A 20,530-nucleotide genomic window follows, 5' to 3' on the forward strand; every position below is an offset into this window, starting at 1 on the left:
TGTGTGTGTGTGTGTGTGTGTGTGTGTGTGTGTGTGTGTGTGTGTGTTTGCTCCTTTTCTGAAAGCAGAAAAGGGAACAATTTTTTTTAACTCCGAAGTTGGTAATATTTGTAGAATATTATTTTGGTTGGTTGTTGTTTATGACTCAGAACACAGATGAAATCAAAACTTCTGCAACTGTCCCTAAATTCACATCTTTAAAAGGTCCTTTTCTCCATTCACATGAATTCATCTGAATCATTGCCGTCCTGTAGGAAACAAAACAGTGAAACCATAAAAGCCTTCGAAATAAATAACTTGATTAAAAAAATTTACAATTAGTATTAGGTAACAAGCCTCCTTATGCCGAACTGCAGAATTCAGAGTAAAAAGTAAAATAATTATATTCACTCATTTCTTCTCTATCTTTAACTGCTAGTTGTTTAGAATAGCTACATTAGCAGCTATATTCTCTAAGGTGTCATTACATGGCCTGGATTGCCCAGCAATAAGAGACCAATGATTCCCAAATTAAGAAGTAAGGCCCAATGACTTAGTATAAGATGTAACAAGAGTGACCGAAAGGAAACGTAACTCTTCCTTCAACAAATATACCATAAAATGAAACCAAACAAATACTGCCTCAATGTTTTAATACCAACAAAGCTGCAAATATGCAAAAATATTTTTGACCTAAATTCCATTACTTTGAGCCTCAGGGTTATCACGTATCTGTTATTTCACAAGATGGCTTCTTTTCTTTTTTTTTTGCGGTACGCAGGCCTCTCACTGTTGTGGCCTCTCCCGTTGCGGAGCACAGGCTCCGGACGCGCAGGCTCAGCGGCTATGGCTCACGGGCCCAGCTACTCCGCGGCACGTGGGATCTTCCCGGACCGGGGCACGAACCCGTGTCCCCTGCATCGACAGGCGGACTCTCAACCACTGCGCTACCAGGGAAGCCCTTTTTTTTTTTTTTTTAACTGAAAAAAGTCAGCAGGAAACTACAGGCTAGGTATCAAGTTAGCTGGCTTGCCAAGCTTTTGATGAAAAACATCTTACATGATGGTGGTATATAGTGTAAACAAGTCCTGAAGATCAAGTACAAAAGTAGAGCCCCAAACTCCTTTCTGGGCTACTGCACACGCTAAGAAAACTGCTCTGGATGCCAACATTCACTAATAATGTGACTTCCGGGACATTTGCTTGAAAATGTCATAACTTGAACACAACACTGCTTTGACTTCTCTCTCTTTCCCGCTGCTTTATACCTCACTTGTTAGAGAGGGAGAGGATTTACGCTTATAGGTATGCTATATGCTTTTCTCCTTAATAACTTGTATTAAAGATGGGCAGGGAAATAGGAGGAACAGGTGGAAAACAGTGATTTCTGTGAAGTCTGGTTTGATCTCTAGTTTCATTCAGCAGGCTTCTCTGTGCTTCTCTTCAATTAGCACAACGAACTGAGGCCACAGTAAAAATGCCTTGGATAATTGTACAAAAAGAAAACTAATGTTTGTAGTCTATCCACGCACCAGAACTCTGACTGCCTGAAAGTTCTAAACTGAAATAACAGCATTAGGGATGTTGAAAGAGTCAGCCTGCAACTTTGAAGGTCAGCTTTAGATGCCAAACACTGAGGATGTTTGTGTCCCCAAAACTCACTAAGATAATGTGGCTTGGGGCCAATCCAAGTAAATTACTCCCTATAAAGGCTGTGGGTTAGATCTGCAGAGTTGCCATGTGTCTGGGGATCTGTGTTTGGGATTAAAGTAACGTTTAAATATATAGCTGCGATCCAAGACTTGATTTGGACAATTTTTGTATTTTAGATTCCCTTTAAGAGTCAATATGTTTTTCAGCGTAGCAAAATAGGTTTCTTGTCATCCACTTAAAAAGTGATATGCAAATAAAATGTCAAAAGTAACTGCTGATGGTTCCTGATGCCTAATTTAGAAAGATTAGAAAGAAATTATAGATTGAAGAGAATTATTCTACATAGGAGAGCAAAAACTCAAAATTAAAACCAACCTCAGAGTGGAAGACTAATATTTTTCCTGATGAACTTATATAAGCTAAATTAAAAATTAAGTCATATCTTATGTAAACACCAGCCTTTGACTGAAAATCAACTGATCATGAGGCCAAAGTGGATCAAAAAAAGGTCTGCGTCCCCTTAACAGAAGACAGTTACAAAGAGAATGAAAGCCCATCCTTTTGAAGTATGGGGAAAAGCTGTGTGAGTCCTACCACTGAGAGAGAGAGAGAGAATGGAAACACCCAATGCAAAACTTCTCAGAAATTTGAACCCGATTCCAACCTGGGCCTCAGGAACAGAGGTAGCAGCAATGGGGGAGAGAGGAAAGGCAGAAGGGTTAATAATCCTTTGGTCTACAAATCTGACTTCCTAATTCTGGAACTTTTAACATCCGTGGCTATATTATGGTGGTGTTTGTATACATATGTATATTTGCGTGCGCACACGCGCGCATGTGTGTGTGTGTTTATTTCTTAATTCCAAAACAACATTCAAACTTTGAAAATCCATGATGAAAATGCCTAAGGTCATAACATAATATACGTGCCAGATTTCTGCTGAAAAGTTGTCTCTAAATAACAGGAAACTTCAATAGCAACAACAATCACAACAAAGACATTAGATTTGGGTTATGTTAAAGACTTCTGCTCAACTGTTAAACTGTTTTCTAAGAATAGTTTCCAGAAGGGATTAAATACGTCTCATCTTCTGATACTGATACTCTGTGTGTAAATAACAACTAAGGACTACAAGGATAAGAAAGAGTAATGACCGTTTATATTGTCTAAGTCAAAGAAGAACTTTCACACACGTGACCTTGTTTAAATTTCAGAACAGCCTCAGGAAGTAAATGTCTCCTTTTATTGCTGATGAATACTCCTTCTGAGAGGTTAAGTAACTTTATTAGTCTTATCCAATTAGTAAATGACAGTTTAAGTGTCTAAACTTCAAATTCAAGGTTCTATTTAATTACATAATGCTACTCTGGAATTTTTCAGGAATAAATTATGAAGATACATCTCTGACTCATAAATTTAGTTTTTCAAAGAGACAGGAATAAACATATTGTTCTTATCCATTTTTAGAAGGATATATAGCTATGAACAAGGTGTAAAATCCTATTAACAATTATAATTCATGCACTGAATATGGGGTTTGGCTAGGTAACCCTTAAGGGACCTTAAATTCTGTTATTTCCAAGCATCTAGAGCAGTTCTGTTTAACAGTATTTTTTGCTGTGACGGAAATGTTCTATTTCTATACTGTCGAATATCATAGCCACTAGCCACACATGGCTAGTGTGACTGAGAAACTGAATTTTTAAATTAAATCAAATTAAATGTAATTTAAATAGCCACATGCAATGAGTGCCCAGTGCACTGGACAACACAGATCTAAAGCATCATACATTATACTATAAACATTCAACATAGCAAATATATCCACCTAATTTCAATTTTCCGCAAAGACTGTTTAATAATAGCTAAATTGTACTATCTCTAGACACTTCAAAATAAATTTTGGGAAAGACACGTGGATCACCATTTCCCTTTATCGTAGGTCCTGAGGAACATGAAGACAACCAATACTGCTGTTTAGACTACAAATAAGATCTTTTGTTTCATTTAACTGAAGGTGATAATTTTGTCCTCGGTCAATTACAATATAGAATCTACGGTCACATTAACATAGAACAGTAATAGATAAAGGCACTTTTGCATGCCTGCAACTAGAAAAGAGGGGAATGGGGAATGGGAAAGTCCTATAAATACTAACAGACCTGCACTTCACAACAGACAAGGTGTAACGATCTCTTTCCACGAGGTGACCTACTTAAAAACAAACACAAGGCAAAGTCCACAGGGAAGGGGGGGCGGTCAATGTCTAATAGAATCCACCTGAGTGTATGACTGTTGCCAAACCACGTAAAGCCATCTGCAACATGTGAACCAACACTGGCCAGAAACTCGGTCATTAAAAACTTAGTGAATTATTTCAAGGCACAACATTAGAGCAAAGAACTTGAACATACCTGATTTGAAGACATATTCTCAACTTTCATTAGTGATGAATAGCTCCTAGAAGAAAAAACACATTTAAAGGTTATTTGGCTGCCAAGTAAGTATCTCATGAACCTTTACCAGGTATCTAGCAATGCTGAGGGCCTTTCGAAGAAAATATAATCCCTGCTGAGCTCAAGGAGATTGCAACATATAAAGGATAAATATCTATGACAATAAATAACATGTGCACTACACTTTATAGTTTACAAACACGCTTGCTCACTCATATCATGTCACTTCCACAATAACGGTGAGGTGGTGGCATTATTCAGATGAGGAACTTCATCTATAGCCAAGAGCAGACATGATTCAGACCTGAAGTACACTGTCCAGACTATAGATCTACAGGAATTCAAAAGAAGAAACACATTAGTGTGGAAAGGGCTGTCGGGGTACTCTTCTCAGATGACGTGTAACCCAAACTGAGCCTGACAAGTAGGGAGGATGACTGAGGAGGGCAGATGCAGAGATCGGCATGAGCAAAGGCAAAGAGATGGTACTTACAATGACATTTCAAACCAACTCAAGTGGAGTCTGAAAGCCAAGTAGCGGGAAATCAGGCCGGATGTGTGGGGCTGTTACCTTGTCCTAACTATGTGAGTCAAAGCAGTGCGATCAGCAGGAAGCCACAGTACACGATTGAGTAGACAGATGAGATTCGACAAGTATTTATTAAATATCCATGATGTATAAGACCCTGCGCTAAGCCTGGGGAGAAAATGGAATGGGAAGAAACGAGAAAATGATGAATAAGACAAAGCCTAACCCCAAAAAGCTTATCAGGAAAGGAAATAAGACCTATTCAGTAGTGGCTACATAAAAAGTTCTAGTAAAAATGCATAAAGAGACAAAGGAAAGTAAGACCACATAATACCAGTGTTTTAAAAAGTGTAATCCGGGGACTTCCCTGGTGGTGCAGTGGTTAAGACTCCGTGCTCCCTTGGGACTTCCCTGGTGGCGCAGCGGTTGAGGGTCTGCCTGGCGATGCGGGGGACGCGGGTTCGTGCCCCGGTCCGGGAGGATCCCGCATGCCGCGGAGCGGCTGGGCCCGTAAGCCACGGCCGCTGAGCCTGTGCTCCGCAACGGGAGAGGCCACAGCGGTGAGAGGCCCGTGTGTCAGAAAAAAAAAAAAAAAAAGACTCCGTGCTCCCAAGGAAGGGGGCCTGGGTTCGACCCCTAGTTAAGGAACTAGATCCCACATGCATGCTGCAGCTAAGAGTTTGCATGCCACAACTAAGGAGCCGGCGAGCTACCACTGAGGAGCCTGCAAGCCACAACTAAGGAGCCGGAGAGCCACAACCAAGGAGCCTGTGAGCCGCAACTAAGGAGCCCATGTGCCACAACTAAGGAGCCCACCTACCACAACTAAGTAGTCTGCCTGCCACAACTAAGACCCAGTGCAACCAAACAAATATATTTTTAAAAAATAAATTTAAAAACATAATCTGTAGCAGAGACAAGAGAGGGAGAAGGGCAATTAAGGCAAGGAGACCAGTTAATGACAACGGTACTTACCATTTACCAAGGACCCTTTACTTGCTAGGACCTGTATTATGTGCTTCATAAATTACTGCTCATCCCCACAACCACCTCCTAAGGCAAGGGATAGCAGCAGGCCCACTGTACACGCAGGAGTTACGGAAGCTGTCCAAGGTGTCACAGCGAACAAGTGGGGAGGGAGGTTTTGAACCCAGATCTGACTCCCAAGCTTATAGTCAGGCCATCGTGCTCCAGTCCACCGCAATATCCCACCTTGAGGGCATGAACGCAAGGGGTTAACGGCTGTGCCGGTAAGAAGGGATAAATCTGAGAGGAATCAAAGATGACACCAAGGTTTCTAGCATGAGTGATCTGAAGGAAATAATGTTACAACTGAGAGAAATGGGAAAATGTTGCAAAGAAGATGTTCTTGGTTTAGGACAATGTCACACTTGAAGTGATGGTGGGACAACCAAGTAAATATGAACTGTAGAAACTGGAAACTGAGGACCGGAGGGAAGGAGACTTGTCACGGACAGAGACAATGAGCTGGGAGACACCCAGAGAGAGATAGTAATGATGCTTGTAAGAGTCAGTGATATCAATAAGATATAAATGGACAGATAAGATCAATAAGTTGCATGAGCAGAAAGAGAAAGCCATGTTGATAAAAAAGTAGTTAAGAGCAGAGAACCTCACTTCCAACTTTATTTTAAAATCACCTGTGAAGATTAAAATATCTTCAAGCGCCCAGCTGTGGGCATCTACGAGCCAGGTTCAGGAACCACAGGGTCCGAATTCCCACTCATATGAAAGCAACACACAAATTACCCTTCTTTAGGCCACATACCTCCTCTGCGCTCCAACCCATTAATCCAACTGCCTGCCTGACTTTTTCGGGGGATGCCTCAAAGACACTTTCAGATTCCTATGTCCATACCCAACTCATGGTCTTCCCTCCAACCAAAAACAGTTTGGTTCCTCTCCAGCACTTCCTAGCTCAAAGAATAGCACCACTATCCATTCCATTTCACAAGCCAGAATCCCCGCAGTCATTCTTTTCCCTGCCCCTCCTCTGAATCCAATCTATTTTCAAATCCTCGTCCAGTTTTGAAAACTATTTCTCATTGGTCCAGTTCTCTCTGCCTCCACATCACCACCACAGCCCAAGCGACTAACTCTGTCATGTGGACAGCTACTGGCCTAGCCACTCCCCTACCTGGCACCTTTTCCAATCAGGTCAGTCACATGACCTTTCCAAAACACAAACCTCATCACACTACCCCTGACTTAACACTCTCCAATGACCTCACAAAACCCTCAGCCTGAAGACAAACATGACCAACAAGGCCCTGCTGGACTAGCCCTTGATCCCTGGGCTCCCTCTGCTCCAGACGTTTGGGTCGGCTTTTAGTCCTGTGATGTGGTCTTTGCACACACGGTTCCTTCTGCTTCCGGTACTCTTTCCACTGCCCCTGCCCTTTTAACTAGCAAAATAGTTTGGATCTTAGCTCAAGCATCACTGTACCAAGGGAAGCTAATTTCAGTTACTCATTCACCTGTAATGTACTGACGAGTCACTCACTGCATGTGCAAAGCACAGGGTCGCATTCAAGGAGATACAGGAATGCAGAAGTGCTGCTTTGAGGGAGCTTATGATTAAAACAAAGACCTGTGGCACAACACAGCATTATTTATGGAAGGCAGCAGCAGTAGTGTGTGAGAGAGAAACAACAGGAGGTACAGTGAAAGCAGCCACTTCTACACCTGACCATACCATCCTTTCAATCACTGGTCTCACCATTACCTCCTTGACACGTCGCCAATAAACCCTTCCGACAAGTTTTCTCCTTCCTAATATCCCAGGAAACCTACAGTCGTTCCTCAGCACTTACAGCATGAAATTCTGGACTAAACAAAACCTTTTAAGTCACTCTCCAATGTACCTAATTTTTCATTCTTTTATTTGCCTTTGAATCACCTTGACTCAGGTCTTGCCAACCTGGGCATTCTTTGCCTCACAGACAGCAAGCTACAGTAGAAGTGTGGACTTCAGAATTACAGACTTGAGTTTGAATTCCTGCTTTGCCACTGATCAGCTATAAACTTTCACACGTTAACCTCCTTGCTAAAGTAATCTCTGCTCCCAAATCAAGTTCATGCCAATTCTCAGACTGACGACATGCTTACCTGTGACTTGCCATCTTATCTGGGTCTTGTACTTTCCTGACTTCAATCACCTGAACCTCAGGTTCCAATTCTGATCTCTGAGACTCCCAAATTTAAATATCCCCATCTCAGGTAAACTCAGGCCCTACCCTTGGTCTTTTCTGATCTGTTATTGACTTGCTTGTTTCTTCCAGTTTCAATGTTCAGATGGTGAGCTTCATTTTGATGTTAATAGATGTTTGTTACAGTATGACAAAAGCCACGTAAGTGAATACAAGATTATACCCTGAGAAAAGCATAATTTGAAAAGAGACATGTACCACAATGTTCACTGCAGCACTATTTACAATAGCCAGGACATGGAAGCAACCTAAGTGTCCATCAACAGATGAATGGATAAAGAAGATGTGGCACATATATACAATGGAATATTACTCAGCCATAAAAAGAAACGAAACTGAGTTATTTGTAGTGAGGTGGACGGGCCCAGAGTCGGTCATATAGAGTGAATTAAGTCAGAAAAAGAAAAACAAATACCGTATGCCAGCACATATATATGGAATATTAAAAAAAATGGTACTGATGAACCTAGTGGCAGGGCAGGAATAAAGATGCAGACGTAGAGAATGGACTTGAGGATATGGGGGCAGGGGGCAGGGGGGAAGGGGAAGCTGGGACAAAGTGAGAGAGTGGCATGGACATATATACACTACCAAATGTAAAACAGATAGCTAGTGGGAAGCAGATGCATAGCACAGGGAGATCACTTGGTGCTTTGCAACGACTTAAGAGGGGTGGGATAGGGAGGGTGGGAGTGAGGCGCAAGAGGGAGGGGATATGGGGATATATGTATACATATAGCTGACTCACTTTGTTGTACAACAGAAACCAGCCCAGCATTGTGTAGCAATTTTACTCCAATAAAGATGTACTAAAAAAATAAATAAACACAGCAGGTAAGCAGTCTGTAACCATGAATCCAACTACTGAGATGAAACTGACTACGACACATTGGAGGGAGCCACGGACACTCTTCCACACAATCTGTGGTGTCCCCTGGGAGACTCACAGGTACCTGCCTGAAGGACCTCTCCAAAAACTACATGGAGACTGAGTAGAAGCTGTTCTGCTTCTCTAACTTTCCAGGCAAGGTCACTTCTAAGGCTCTGACTACTGTCAAAACCTATGTAGACTCTCTTTTGCTACATCCTCTTACTCTATGTATGGCTTACAGTGTAGCAGGTACGGAAAGAACATGCCATGTGAGGCTTCCTCCCTACACCTAACCCTATACAAAGATTCTCTAAACTAAAATCCCACGAGATACTAGGCTGACAGGGCAAGTGTGAGCTAAAAAGCTGTCTAAAGAGCTAACGAACAAGATGGGTAAGTGAGAATTAATATGTGAAGCCTAAATAAGGGGAACTTTTCATTATTGTGTGAATGAATAAAATGGTTAATAGAAGATGTTAATATACTGCTATCATTTAGCCTCCACACTTTGGCGTCCTCCCAAACAATCTAAATATTTCTTCAAAAAACTACCTAAAAGGATGATCTTTATGTAGACCTATCTACATTATCAGATCACTGGAATTTCTGCACACCGAGGACAAGGGTAAAGCACTCATTTGCAAGAACAAGATGCAGTTCTGTCTCCAGGGGCTGCTGCTCTTTTCATCTGAGAAGGAAGTTGGTGCCTTCTGTGCTGTGGGCTTTGTTCTGTTCTGATCCCGAGGCTAATGGATATACTCCTGACTAGAGTTCAGAGAACCTGGACTATACAATGACAATTCCATCCATTTTTTTCCTCCTGGTAGAAATTAGAAATGAAAAGCTTACTGCCATTCCTGTTCAGAAAGTTGAAAAAAGGAGTCTAGAGTCTAAATAATGGCTTTAGAATTGGAAAGAAGTTGGATATCTTCTGGGTGTGAGGCTGTTAAGGATTTCTTCCCTGAAATCATCTGGAAGCACTGGGGATACTGTCCAGGATGAGACTATCTTCTCAGTTTGTCTGTAGAATCCCCTGAAGACTCAGAAGTCAATTTTCTTCAGCTATCACAGCAACTAAGTTGGACATTCCTTACCAGATGGTCCAAACAAAAGAATCAACTGTTGGTGAAATTTAATGGTATTTTCCTCGTCAGAAAGGCAAGTGAAAGACTTCAGAATGAGAAGATTTTGTAGGCATAGCCTTTGATCTCTCGGGTGGAAGAGTCAAAGACAGAAATTAAAGTGATGCTAGCGCTGCAAGTGTATAAAAACAGGTTATAGAACAAGTCCGGAGCTTAGAGCTTTTTGCTGGAGCTTCACAGAAGCTGCGGAATGGACTGAACAGAGGGCAGAAGAGAGTGGTAACAGTGTGTGTGAGCTTGAGAATCAGACCGAGACAAGCTACGTGCCTCTGAGCGAGTTACTTAACTGCTCCTCAGTCTGTTTCCTCTTCTACAAAATGCAGATGATCAAAACATTTGCCTCACACGGCTACTGTTAGGATTAAATGAGATAATGCAGTAAAGCACAATACAGTGTCGGGCAGATGACAAGTGTCTAAAAATGTTAGCTAATCTTTCTTATTGAATGTTATAAGTAGGGACTTCCCTGGTGGTCCAGTGGGGAAGACCCTGCACTTCCAGTGCAGGGGGCCTGGGTTGCATCCCTGGTCTGGGAACTAGATCCCACATGCATGCCACAGCTAAGAGCCCACACGCTGCAATAAAGATCCCGAGGGCCACAACTAAGATCCGACGCAGCCAAATAAATAAATATTAAAAAAATATGAAGACCCTACAAGTCTAAAAAAAAATGTTGTAAATAAATTAAGTGACATTATATTTCTAACATATAATATTATGTCTCTAAACAACATTACGGTAGAGTTTTAAGAGGCACAAAAAGGCATGTTTTCAATTTTTTCTCCACTCCGCACTAAAAGCAAAAAGAATAAACTAGTCTAAATCCTGTATCACTCAAAATTCCACACATTTTTCAAAACTAATGGTATTGGTAATTTGTCTTTCACTCACAGCACAAAATGGACTCACAATTCTACGTCAAATTGAACGTTTAAATCTCTGCATCAGTCTGTCTCATGCTGGCAGCTTATAACTTGGGGTAACACTTCCGGAGTTCTCCATTTGAATATTGTATTGTAAATGCAGTCACTCACCCTGTTTTAGCAGAACCCCCAACAGGGACGCGTGCATATGGATAACGAATAAATACCAGTGCTTGATCATAAAACCTCCACTCTGGCCCAATGATCTTTCTAATAATCCAGGGTATTCCAAGGAAACTAGGTCAGGACAGGGCAAGACAGCTCATATTGATCCTATACCCTTCCCAAAGGAATCAATAACTTTTTTTTTTTTGGTATACTTATCACAAATGAAATCTATGGAAAATAGTGGGAAAAAATCTAGGAATTCTGTGACTAGAAGTGGCAGGATTAATTTCCTTCTTTCTCAAAGAAAAACTGAGGCCCCTTCAGGTATAGTACTATGCATCTATAGAGAGTCAGTATAGTAGGCAGAATAATGATCTTACTCAAATGTCTACATTCTCATCTCCAGAACCTGCGAATATGTTACCTCACATGGCAGAAGGGACTTTAATTAAAGATCTTAGATGGGAAGGGGTGGGATAGGGGGGGGGGGAGGGAGGGAGACACAAGAGGGAAGAGATATAGGGATATATGTATATGTATAGCTGATTCACTTTGTTATAAAGCAGAAACAAACACACTATTGTAAAGCAATTATACTCCAATAAAGATGTTAAAAAAACCCCAAAAAACATAAAACTATACAAAAACAAAGCTCATACGTATCTTCTTTAGACTTCACCCTATGGAAACGTAGAGTTGTAATAAAGAGAAGACTATAAATTGTCATGAAGACTGCTTGACACAGTGAGAATGGAGCTGATAACTTGGCACTCTGAAAAGGCATGGAACCTGACTTGGTGAATAATAATGAGGAATGGAAAAAGAGAGTGGATAAGGTAAGATGATGAAAGTACAATGGTTCATTGTGTAATACAAGCAGGAAGAGAAAAGTACTTCATCTCTAGAAGTTCTTGTGAACCTGAGAGCATTGAGATAAATGACATTTGCAAGGACTTCTGGGAAGATGCTGAAATGAAAGTGCCCGGAATGCTGTCCAGCTACTACTCAGCACTGTTTTTCTAAAAACCAATAGATTCCAGAATTCATTCCCTTTCTGTTAATAGAGTTCCTGTGATTTCTCTCCATTTGTGTCTGATTCACTTATTTAAATTTAATTTAAAAGAGGTTTGATGTTCAATTTACAAAACTGAATAAATTTTTATCATTTTAAAATAAAATTAAAAAAGATCTTAGATGGGGGGATTATCACGCAGTATCTGGGTGGGTCCAATGTCATCACATTGGTCCTTAGAAGCAGAGAAGGCTGTGGTCAGAGAGGGGGCCGTGACTATGAAGGGGCAGAGAGATGCACTGTTGCTGGCCTTGAAGATGAGGAAGGAGTCACAAGCCAAGGAGTGTGGGTGGCCTCTAGGAGCTGGAAGGTAAGCAGATTTTCTCTTAGAGCTCCAGAAAGAAACACAGCCCCGCAGACACCTTGATTCTAGCTCAGTGAGAACTATTTTGAACTTCTAACATGAAGAACTGTAAGATGATAAATCTATGTCATTTTAAGCCACTAAATTTGTGGTAATTTGTTATAGTAACAATAGAAAACTAATACAATCAGTATTTTCATGGCCTTATACACTAGAATTTCAGGATCCAAGATGTGTTTTAACTACTATTTATTGTTTAAAAATGCTGTGTTTTGGAGCAGGCCTCTCCACATTAATTACTTTAAACTTTCGAAATCTATAAAAGAGAGGTTTTAAAAACAGCTTTTAAGAGTTACTAACACTGGCCTTTAGAGCTGAGACATTTTCATTCAAATACCATAGCTAATGTAAAACACTCAATACAGTATCTCTTCTTTACCTGAAGATGTTTACAAACCAAACTAAGATTAAAATTAGTTATTTTATTTTGTACACTCTCATATCCTGCCCCTATAAAAGGGCAATTCATTTGACCAACACATTAGCATAAATGCCTTATTCTAACTCATTTAAGGCTTGGAGCTCGTTATATGTCCCTTCATCTACCAGAATACCAGAATACACTTGTCCCTCGGAATCCATGGGGGATTGGTTCCAGGACCCCCCTCAGATACCAAAACCTGCGGATGCTCAAGTCCCTTATAAAAATGGCATAGTATTTGCATATAACCTACATACATCCTCCCATATACTTTAAATCATCTGTAGATTACTTATAATATCTGACACACTGTAAATGCTGTGTAAATAGTCATAAAGGTAAATGCTATGTCAACAGTTGCCAGCACAAGGGAAATTCAAGTGTTGCTTTTTGGAACTTTCTGGAATTTTTTCCACCCCCAAACATTTTTGAACCATGGTTGACTGGACCCGTGGATACACAGGGCCAACTGTACCATTCTTAAGGGTTAATCCCTAATTAAATCAGCAGTGAAGACTCTCCAAGGTCAACGTCAGTACCTTAACTCCAACATACCTAAGTTCGTCCATCTCCCTCTTCTTTTTCATCTCTTCCTTTTCTTTCCTTTTCATTTCCTGAATCTGGGCTTTCTTCTCATTCCTCTCTTCGCGGTCTCTGCATTCTTTCTCTGCCTCTAGGTCTGGGAACCGCTCCATTTTGGTCTTTTCCAATCGGTTCAGGATCTCATTCACTTTCTTCTCTACTGTCACAATTTTCACCTTGAGGGAGATGGAGAGAAAAAAAAATACTGAATCTTTATGTTTTTTTTCTTCCCCCCAGAATAGGGCAGGGCTTTCCAGCAGCTTAGCAACCCAGCTTGATTCCCTTTAGGAAAGAGACATCGCGCTGAGTCCTCAACAGCAGAGACAGACACCCACTCAGCGCCAGGGCACTGCCACCTCCGGTGATGTTCACACTTACGTCCTTCTGCCTGTGAAAGCCTATCTGTCCCACATCCATGTCGGCCGTTTTCTTCAGGTTAGACCACGGGGTATAAACCACATTGACGTTGTTCATCTTGCAGCCTGCCAAGAGAGACTGTCTTCAACATGTGGGGAGGAGGACGCTGAGCAATGCATCCCCTCACCCACAATTGTCACCATAATCCAACAAAGGAAAAGGCTGAGAATGAACAAGCCACCAAGTGTTTGAAACCACAAAATACTTTTTTTTTAAAAAAGAAGCCACCCACAAAGGCAAATGGGAAAGCCGACCAGCAATTCAAGCTAAAGTATTCTGATGAAAAGCAGGGTCAAGAGATCAGCTTCAGGGATCTTTGAGACTCTCTAAAATTGAATGCAAATTTTATTGTATGTGTTTTTAAACAGAAAAGGACCAAACAGGTTTCCCCAGATTCTCAAAGGAGCCCTTGATGTAACAAAGGGTAAGCAGCAAGATAAAGTGATTCAAGACACCGGCTTCTACCCTGCACTACCACAAACCAGCTGTGTCGCTTTGGGAAAATCCCCATGGCTCCTGGCGTCTCATCTGAAACATGAGGAAACTGGACTAGTTTAGTAGAGCTTTTTGGTTTTTGTTTCTTTAGCTGTGGAACCTCTTTTACCAAAGAAAACATAACAAAGTAATCAAAGCAGAGATGCTCTGGAGGAAAGGGGTGCCAGGTATCCTGCTCACCCCTCCTCCTCTCCCCTCACCACCCCCACTTCGTGTTTCCCCTCCACCCCTGACAGCCTCCCAGGCGGCTCTGAGAATCACAGTTTAATCACTGGTCCAGTGCTCTCTAAGGCCCTTCTAAATTAGATGGCAATACATTTCAATGGTTATTAAGTGAACATGTACACTGGGGAAATCTGGTGAACACGACCTTACCTAAGCGATCAGTTAACATCGCCAAAACTGGCAGCATGTGCCTCCTGACTGTAATGCACAAGACTTCACTTACATAGTATTCCTGCCACAAAATGCGTAATGTGGTCCTACTGAACAGGAAGCATCAGACCAAGCCAAAGTGGTCTCCACTCTAAAAGTGTCAACGTCTCGAAAGACAAAGAAGTGTCCAGATTAAAGGAGACCAGCGATACATGACAAGTGAATAGAACGTATGATCCTGGATCAAAAAAAAAAAAATGCTATAAAGTGATGGTAGTGGGACAACTGAAAAAACTTACATATGGACTCTGTATAACAGTATTCTACCGATGTTAAATTTCCTGAATTTGATCACTGTAATGCAGTTGCTTACGACAATGTACTTCTTAGGACATGCTGAACGGTCATGACGCCTGTGATTTTCTTTCAAATGGTTCAGCTAAAAAAACATTGCGTGAATTACAGGGAGAAGGCAAACAAATACGGAAAAACTGTTGATTCTAAATTTTCTTTCAACTTTTCTGTAGGCTTGAAATTTTTTTCAAAATTAAGTAAAAAAAAAAAAAAATCTCCATGTGCAAGGCACTGTGGGAGATACAAACACGGATCAGATGATGGATCCTGCCTTTGAAGGTTAAAGGAAGGCAGATAAGTACATAAATAATTTCAATGAAAATTAGAAGTTATCAAGTGATATTGGAAAGATACAGGTAAAGAGTTAAGGGAGTTCAGAGAGGGCAGTGGTCACTCAAAGTTGTAGGAAGGAAAAGGCTCCGTGGGAGAGGTTAAGTTCCTTAATTCTTAATTTCTTAAATTCAGCTTCCTCATCTATAAAATGAAAGTAATATCTCACTTCAGTAGAGCTGATAAATGAACAATTTGTAATGTTCTTGGCACAGTGCCAGGCATGTAATTAACATTCAATGCTAGCTGTTATTACTATTACTATAACTACAGTGTAGCCCTTGAACCTTAGCTCGAATCTAGACATGTGATGACTGAGCAGGAGTGTAACATTGAGGGCAGAGGGAACAATACAAGCAAAGGCACAAAGCAGGAAACCAGCAAATATCTGCTTTGGCTGGAGTATGAAATACGTGAAGGGAAACAAAGTCTGTGGTCAGATCAGAGATGCTTAAATGCCAGCTTAGGAAGTTTGGGTTTAACTGTAGAGGCAAGGTGAAGGGTGTCACAGACAGTGTCTAAGCTTTTAGAAAGTTTAATCTGGCAAGAGATTATAAAATGAATAAAGAAGAGGCTGACCAGATTCTATGACGACAAACAGCGCTGAAGGTGGTCAACCAGGGAGGGAAATATTTTAGTAACACAGTGACGCAAATGTAGTGTACTTAGCAAATCTCACAGCAAAGACAATCTTCTTCACTCCTCAGCATCCTCTGCTATTGACTCCTGAGAGTGAGACGCTTGGGCTTAGCTCCTTATGAGTGAGCTATCCCTGTGGAAGGCTGAAGAGGAGAGAAGAGTGATTCAGTGATTCAATGACTCTTCCTCTTTTCTGTTTTCTTTAGAACTAGTAAACTATAAAGGGATTAAGAAGAAAGAGGCTGGGCCAAGAATAAGAGCAAGAGTCCAAAGCTCTTTTAATAAATTTACATCTGCTAGCCAGGGGCACGAAAACACATTAAAGAGGTTGCAACACACAAGGAAGGAGGATAATGACGTAGTTTCAGTTTTTATTATTTTTCTTTCCATAACCAAAGATTTTAACTGGAAATCTGAGGAGCTCTTCTTCTACTCATAAAAATGCAATGTCCTAAAACTAACTGCAATTTAATGATTTATGGAGTTGAAAATGAATGGCTCTGTAAGACAAGACTTCCAGTTTCTTTGGCTAGGCACCTGATTCAGTAAAGCTGCCGAGTGAGATGCAGGAAGCACAGCCTAAGTGATGGGGGAGGGAGCACACTGCCCAGCTCTTCTATAATCACCAGCTCCCGGTACCTGCCGTCGTCTCTGTGTCTGCCCCATGCTTATCTTCTGTGCAAACCATATTTTTTCTGAACCCTCTGGATCACCCCTCAAATTTATATCAAACCAAACTTACCTCTACCTTATCTAGGTCCATGTCCTACAACTAAAATCCAGTCTACTAGCTCATTCCTAGCAGAATACCATCACCCAGCTCCCCTTTATAACTGCCTCCTCCACTCCATTAATTGTCCTTCTTGACCTATACTGACTTGACAAATTAAATCTTGTACAGTAGAACTAAACCAGCATCAAGGCCAATACTGCAGGTCCTATTTAAAACATGGAGGCCAACTGTCTCAACACTCTTTGCACATTAGAATCACCTGGAGAGCACTGTAAAAATACTGATTCTAATGCATCACCCTAGACATATTATTTAAGATTCTCTGGGAGATAACAAGATCAACGGACTTGACACCTTCACAATTTACAGAGAGAAGAAAGTATGGAAGGAGAGAAGGAAAGAAAGAAAAAGTAGGAAAGAGTAATTGGGAGACTTGGGTTCTAGAATCTAGTAACAAGTAATGGAAACAAAGACATCAACCAACATTACAAATAAAGCCATGAGACACATCTCTTGCTTGGCAATTAACATAATGTAATTTCCAAAAGTCTTTCTACAAGTAACCTTAGGGGTAGGCAGGTCTAGACAATTTTCTTTTTTTTTTATTAATTAATTAATTTATTATTTATTTTTGGTTGCATTGGGTCTGTTGCTGTGTGCGGGCTTCTCACTGTAGTGGCTTCTCTTGTTGTGGAGCATGGGCTCTAGGTGCACGGGCTTCAGTAGTTGTGGCACGTGGACTCTAGAGCTCAGCCTCAGTAGTTGTGGCGCACGGGCTTAGTTGCTCTGCGGCATGTGGGATCTTCCCAGACCAGGGCTCAAACCCGTGTCCCCTGCATTGGCAGGCCGGTTCTTAACCACTGCGCCACCAGGGAAGCCCTAGACAATTTTCTATTCAAGGTAAAGAAAACAGGGTAAAAAAGGCTTGAGATAGGGCCATGAAAATTAGAGGGGCTGGGAGGTTGGCTTTCAGTTCTCTGACAGGTAGTGCAACTGCCATCTTAAAGAACAAAACAGGGGAAAGGCATATTACATGTCATTCCCTTGACTCAAGCTAAAGTCAGTAATATGTTCTCTAAGATGTAATCCATTTCAGACACAGAGAAAGTGGTGCTAATTCTGAAAACACCTCTAGGAAAACTGACCTTGAATGCTATTGGCCTTCACAAGATGGGCACAGTCCATCAGTACTTCCTTTGGAATGTCTTCTATTTTCTCCCCCTGAAACACAAGAATAAACCAAATGGTCCACTACCTTGTCACTGATCAATACTGGAGCACTTTTATAGGGCTTTGCTACCTTACTAGGCACCATTTTATTAAAAGCAGAGGCTCTTCAACTGTATTTCAAAACATTGAAAAACGAAGTCCATTGTGGAAATGTTTAAGAGAAGGCAGTAATATGGAAAATCCTGACTTAATAAGTGGGGAAGAAAACAGGGTATGAAAGAAAACTACTAAAATATTAACTGTATTTATGTCTGAGTAATTTTTCCCTCTTCTCTTTCTTACTTTTAGAAACCTTGTGGAGAAATGGTGCCTATTTTTGGCAATGGGAAGTCTTCTTAGCTGAGGTCCCTACAAACTTGCTCTCAAGAGACATCTTATAGTTTTGGGTCTCCATGATCTGGTAGGTCATCTACCCTCGGCATTAGTCAGGAACCAAGCTCCTGGTGTGTTAGATATAACCTTCTACCGTAAAAGAGAAAAAATACTGCTTCATTCTCTTTACAGATACTGTATCAAAGTCAAAGCTGAATAAGCAAAGCCATTCCAAAAGAATAAAAATATCTGAGGCAAGAGCTAGTGGAAATCAACTCAGCCCTTGGCTGTTAGGCATGGGATTACTGAAGCACTTCTGTCTGGGAATGCAATGTTTTATCTACCTAAATATTTGAGATAAATTAAGTTTATTCCATTAGGTTTCTATTTTTTTCCTTATTTTAAATGTTTCAAAATGGAAATCTCAATTACCTAAATTTTCACCAAAAAATACGTGATTTAAGTTTGTCACTACGTTAACGCCACATCTCATCCTGTGAGATTCCCTGACCACTTAAACAGAGGAATCTGAATTTACCATCTTGATAACACAATGTCATCATCATGAGTATCAACCTTTACACTAGGCTCTAATATAGTGATAGTGATGCCTTCAGGGGCATCTAAAATACACAGAAGCTGACTGACCCTATACTAAATAAATCAAATAAATAATTAAAAAACAAAACAATAGCTACCACTTTTTGAATATCTGCTTTCTGAGTGCTAGGTACACTAAATAAATGGCCATATGAAATGGATAGTACTACGCTCACTTTGCCAATGAAGAAAATGAAGCTTAGCGAGGTGAAGCAACTAGGCCAAGCTCCCCAATATCTAGTAAGTGACAGAGAGATGAACCCAGGACTAACTAAAGCCATGCTCTAACAATTGGCCCCAGAGTGTGGTGCTTATGGAGTTTCTGTGGAAACGTACAGCTTCTTGGTCCTTGATATCAGGCTATGTCACAACATCCCTTCTTGCTACCTGTACCTATTGCTTTTCCTGAAGCAATAGCCTCTTCTTGTTTTGCTACTTCTAATATAATATGAGCAGACCAAATAAAATAAAATAAAATAATTCAGCTTAGCATTATGCATAAAGTCAGAGTAAACAAACTCTGCATGGAGAGTGTAAGGTACTCTCCACATGTAAAGGCCAGAATTTCGACTGTGGGCTTTGTGCCATCTGTGTTAATGAGATAAGCAACCTCTTGATAAGTGAGATTTTTTCTATAGGTTTTCAAAAATCAAATAAGCCTAGGAAAAAAACACTTGTTGAATATCCATGATCTTCAAGGCTTGGGTTGAATTCACCTGAATTTGACAAAGAAAGAATGAACACACATAGTGCTTAGCATGTGCTAAGCACTGCTAATAATGCTTAACTGAAGCATTATTCTAAATGCTTCAGTTATGCTAGCTCATTTAATTCTCACAACAACCCAGTAAGACAGGGACTGTCAGCTCCCTTTTACAGATGAGGAAACGCACACAGCTGAATAACTTGCTCAGAGTCGCACAGCTGGTAAGCAGCAAGGCTAGGATACAAAGCTGGCAGTTTGGCTCCAGAGTTTGGGTTCTGAACTACTTATACTTAGTCTCACTGCAACTCCAACACTTACTTGGTACCTACTAAGTGCAAAGGGCTATGTCGTTTACTGCAGGAGATCAACCAGGTAAAAGTTCCTTAAGGAGCACATATTTTTATCTAGCACATTATGTGCTTCCAAAAGAAAATGAAATCAAACTCCTGTTCAAACAAGGTCTAACTGGTGGTAATGTGAACTTGGGACTACCCACCGTTATTTCCATTTTCTGATGCAGCAGAACCCAAAGGAAAAAATTTAATCTGAACCAAAAGGAAAGTTGGGAACACCATACTTTATCTTCTCTAGACTTAAAATAGTTCCAAAATGGCAAGAAGTTGCCTAGGAAAATTCAGAATTTTGTTCCAGCAAAGAGCTCACAATCTTCCTCTTTTTTTTACAACACAGTTCTCAAAAATATAAATAGAATAAGTAAAGATGTGGTAGAATGTTTTACCTTGTTAGTAAATTAAGGAGTAAATATTATAAGCATAATGAAGTAGCATCTTGTATTTATTAAAATGGTCAAAAGGTTGCTATTTTTCTGAAGTTATAAAAACCCAAAAAGTTTTTGGAAAACCTATATATATCAGGTAGCATTTTAAACCAGCATAATATTTTCAAAGGGCAATCTGGCATAAAAGGAGTTATCAAAATGTTTTTATATTTTGACCCAGTAATTTCATTTCTGAGAACTACTCTAAAAAAAAAAAAGAAAGAAAAGAAA

The 20,530-nt window shown here is 40.5% G+C and overlaps 1 protein-coding gene across 6 annotated transcripts in view; it reads right to left on the reverse strand.

The window, feature by feature from the left end:
- CCDC25 (coiled-coil domain containing 25) overlaps positions 1-20,530 on the reverse strand; it is a 40,479-nt gene that overhangs the window by 1,212 nt on the left and 18,737 nt on the right. For 2 of the 6 annotated variants that reach the window (XM_027088050.1, XM_027088049.1), the window contains exons 5-9: positions 17,819-17,894; positions 13,709-13,812; positions 13,304-13,506; positions 4,047-4,092; positions 194-248 (exon numbers count right to left, since the gene is read on the reverse strand). In XM_027088050.1, coding sequence (XP_026943851.1) covers positions 219-248; positions 4,047-4,092; positions 13,304-13,506; positions 13,709-13,812; positions 17,819-17,894 — 459 coding nt within the window. In that variant the 3' untranslated portion in view covers positions 194-218. Of the gene's footprint in view, positions 1-80; positions 249-4,046; positions 4,093-13,303; positions 13,507-13,708; positions 13,813-14,916; positions 15,057-15,980; positions 16,084-17,818; positions 17,895-20,530 lie in introns of those variants that run through there. The other 4 variants (XM_027088051.1, XR_003428985.1, XR_003428986.1 and 1 more) reach the window with 4 other exon arrangements.

Source organism: Aethalodelphis obliquidens, unplaced genomic scaffold (assembly GCF_003676395.1).
Source record: "Aethalodelphis obliquidens isolate GAN/ISIS:26980383/991018 unplaced genomic scaffold, ASM367639v1 scaffold61, whole genome shotgun sequence".
Classification (NCBI taxonomy): Eukaryota; Metazoa; Chordata; class Mammalia; order Artiodactyla; family Delphinidae; genus Aethalodelphis; species Aethalodelphis obliquidens.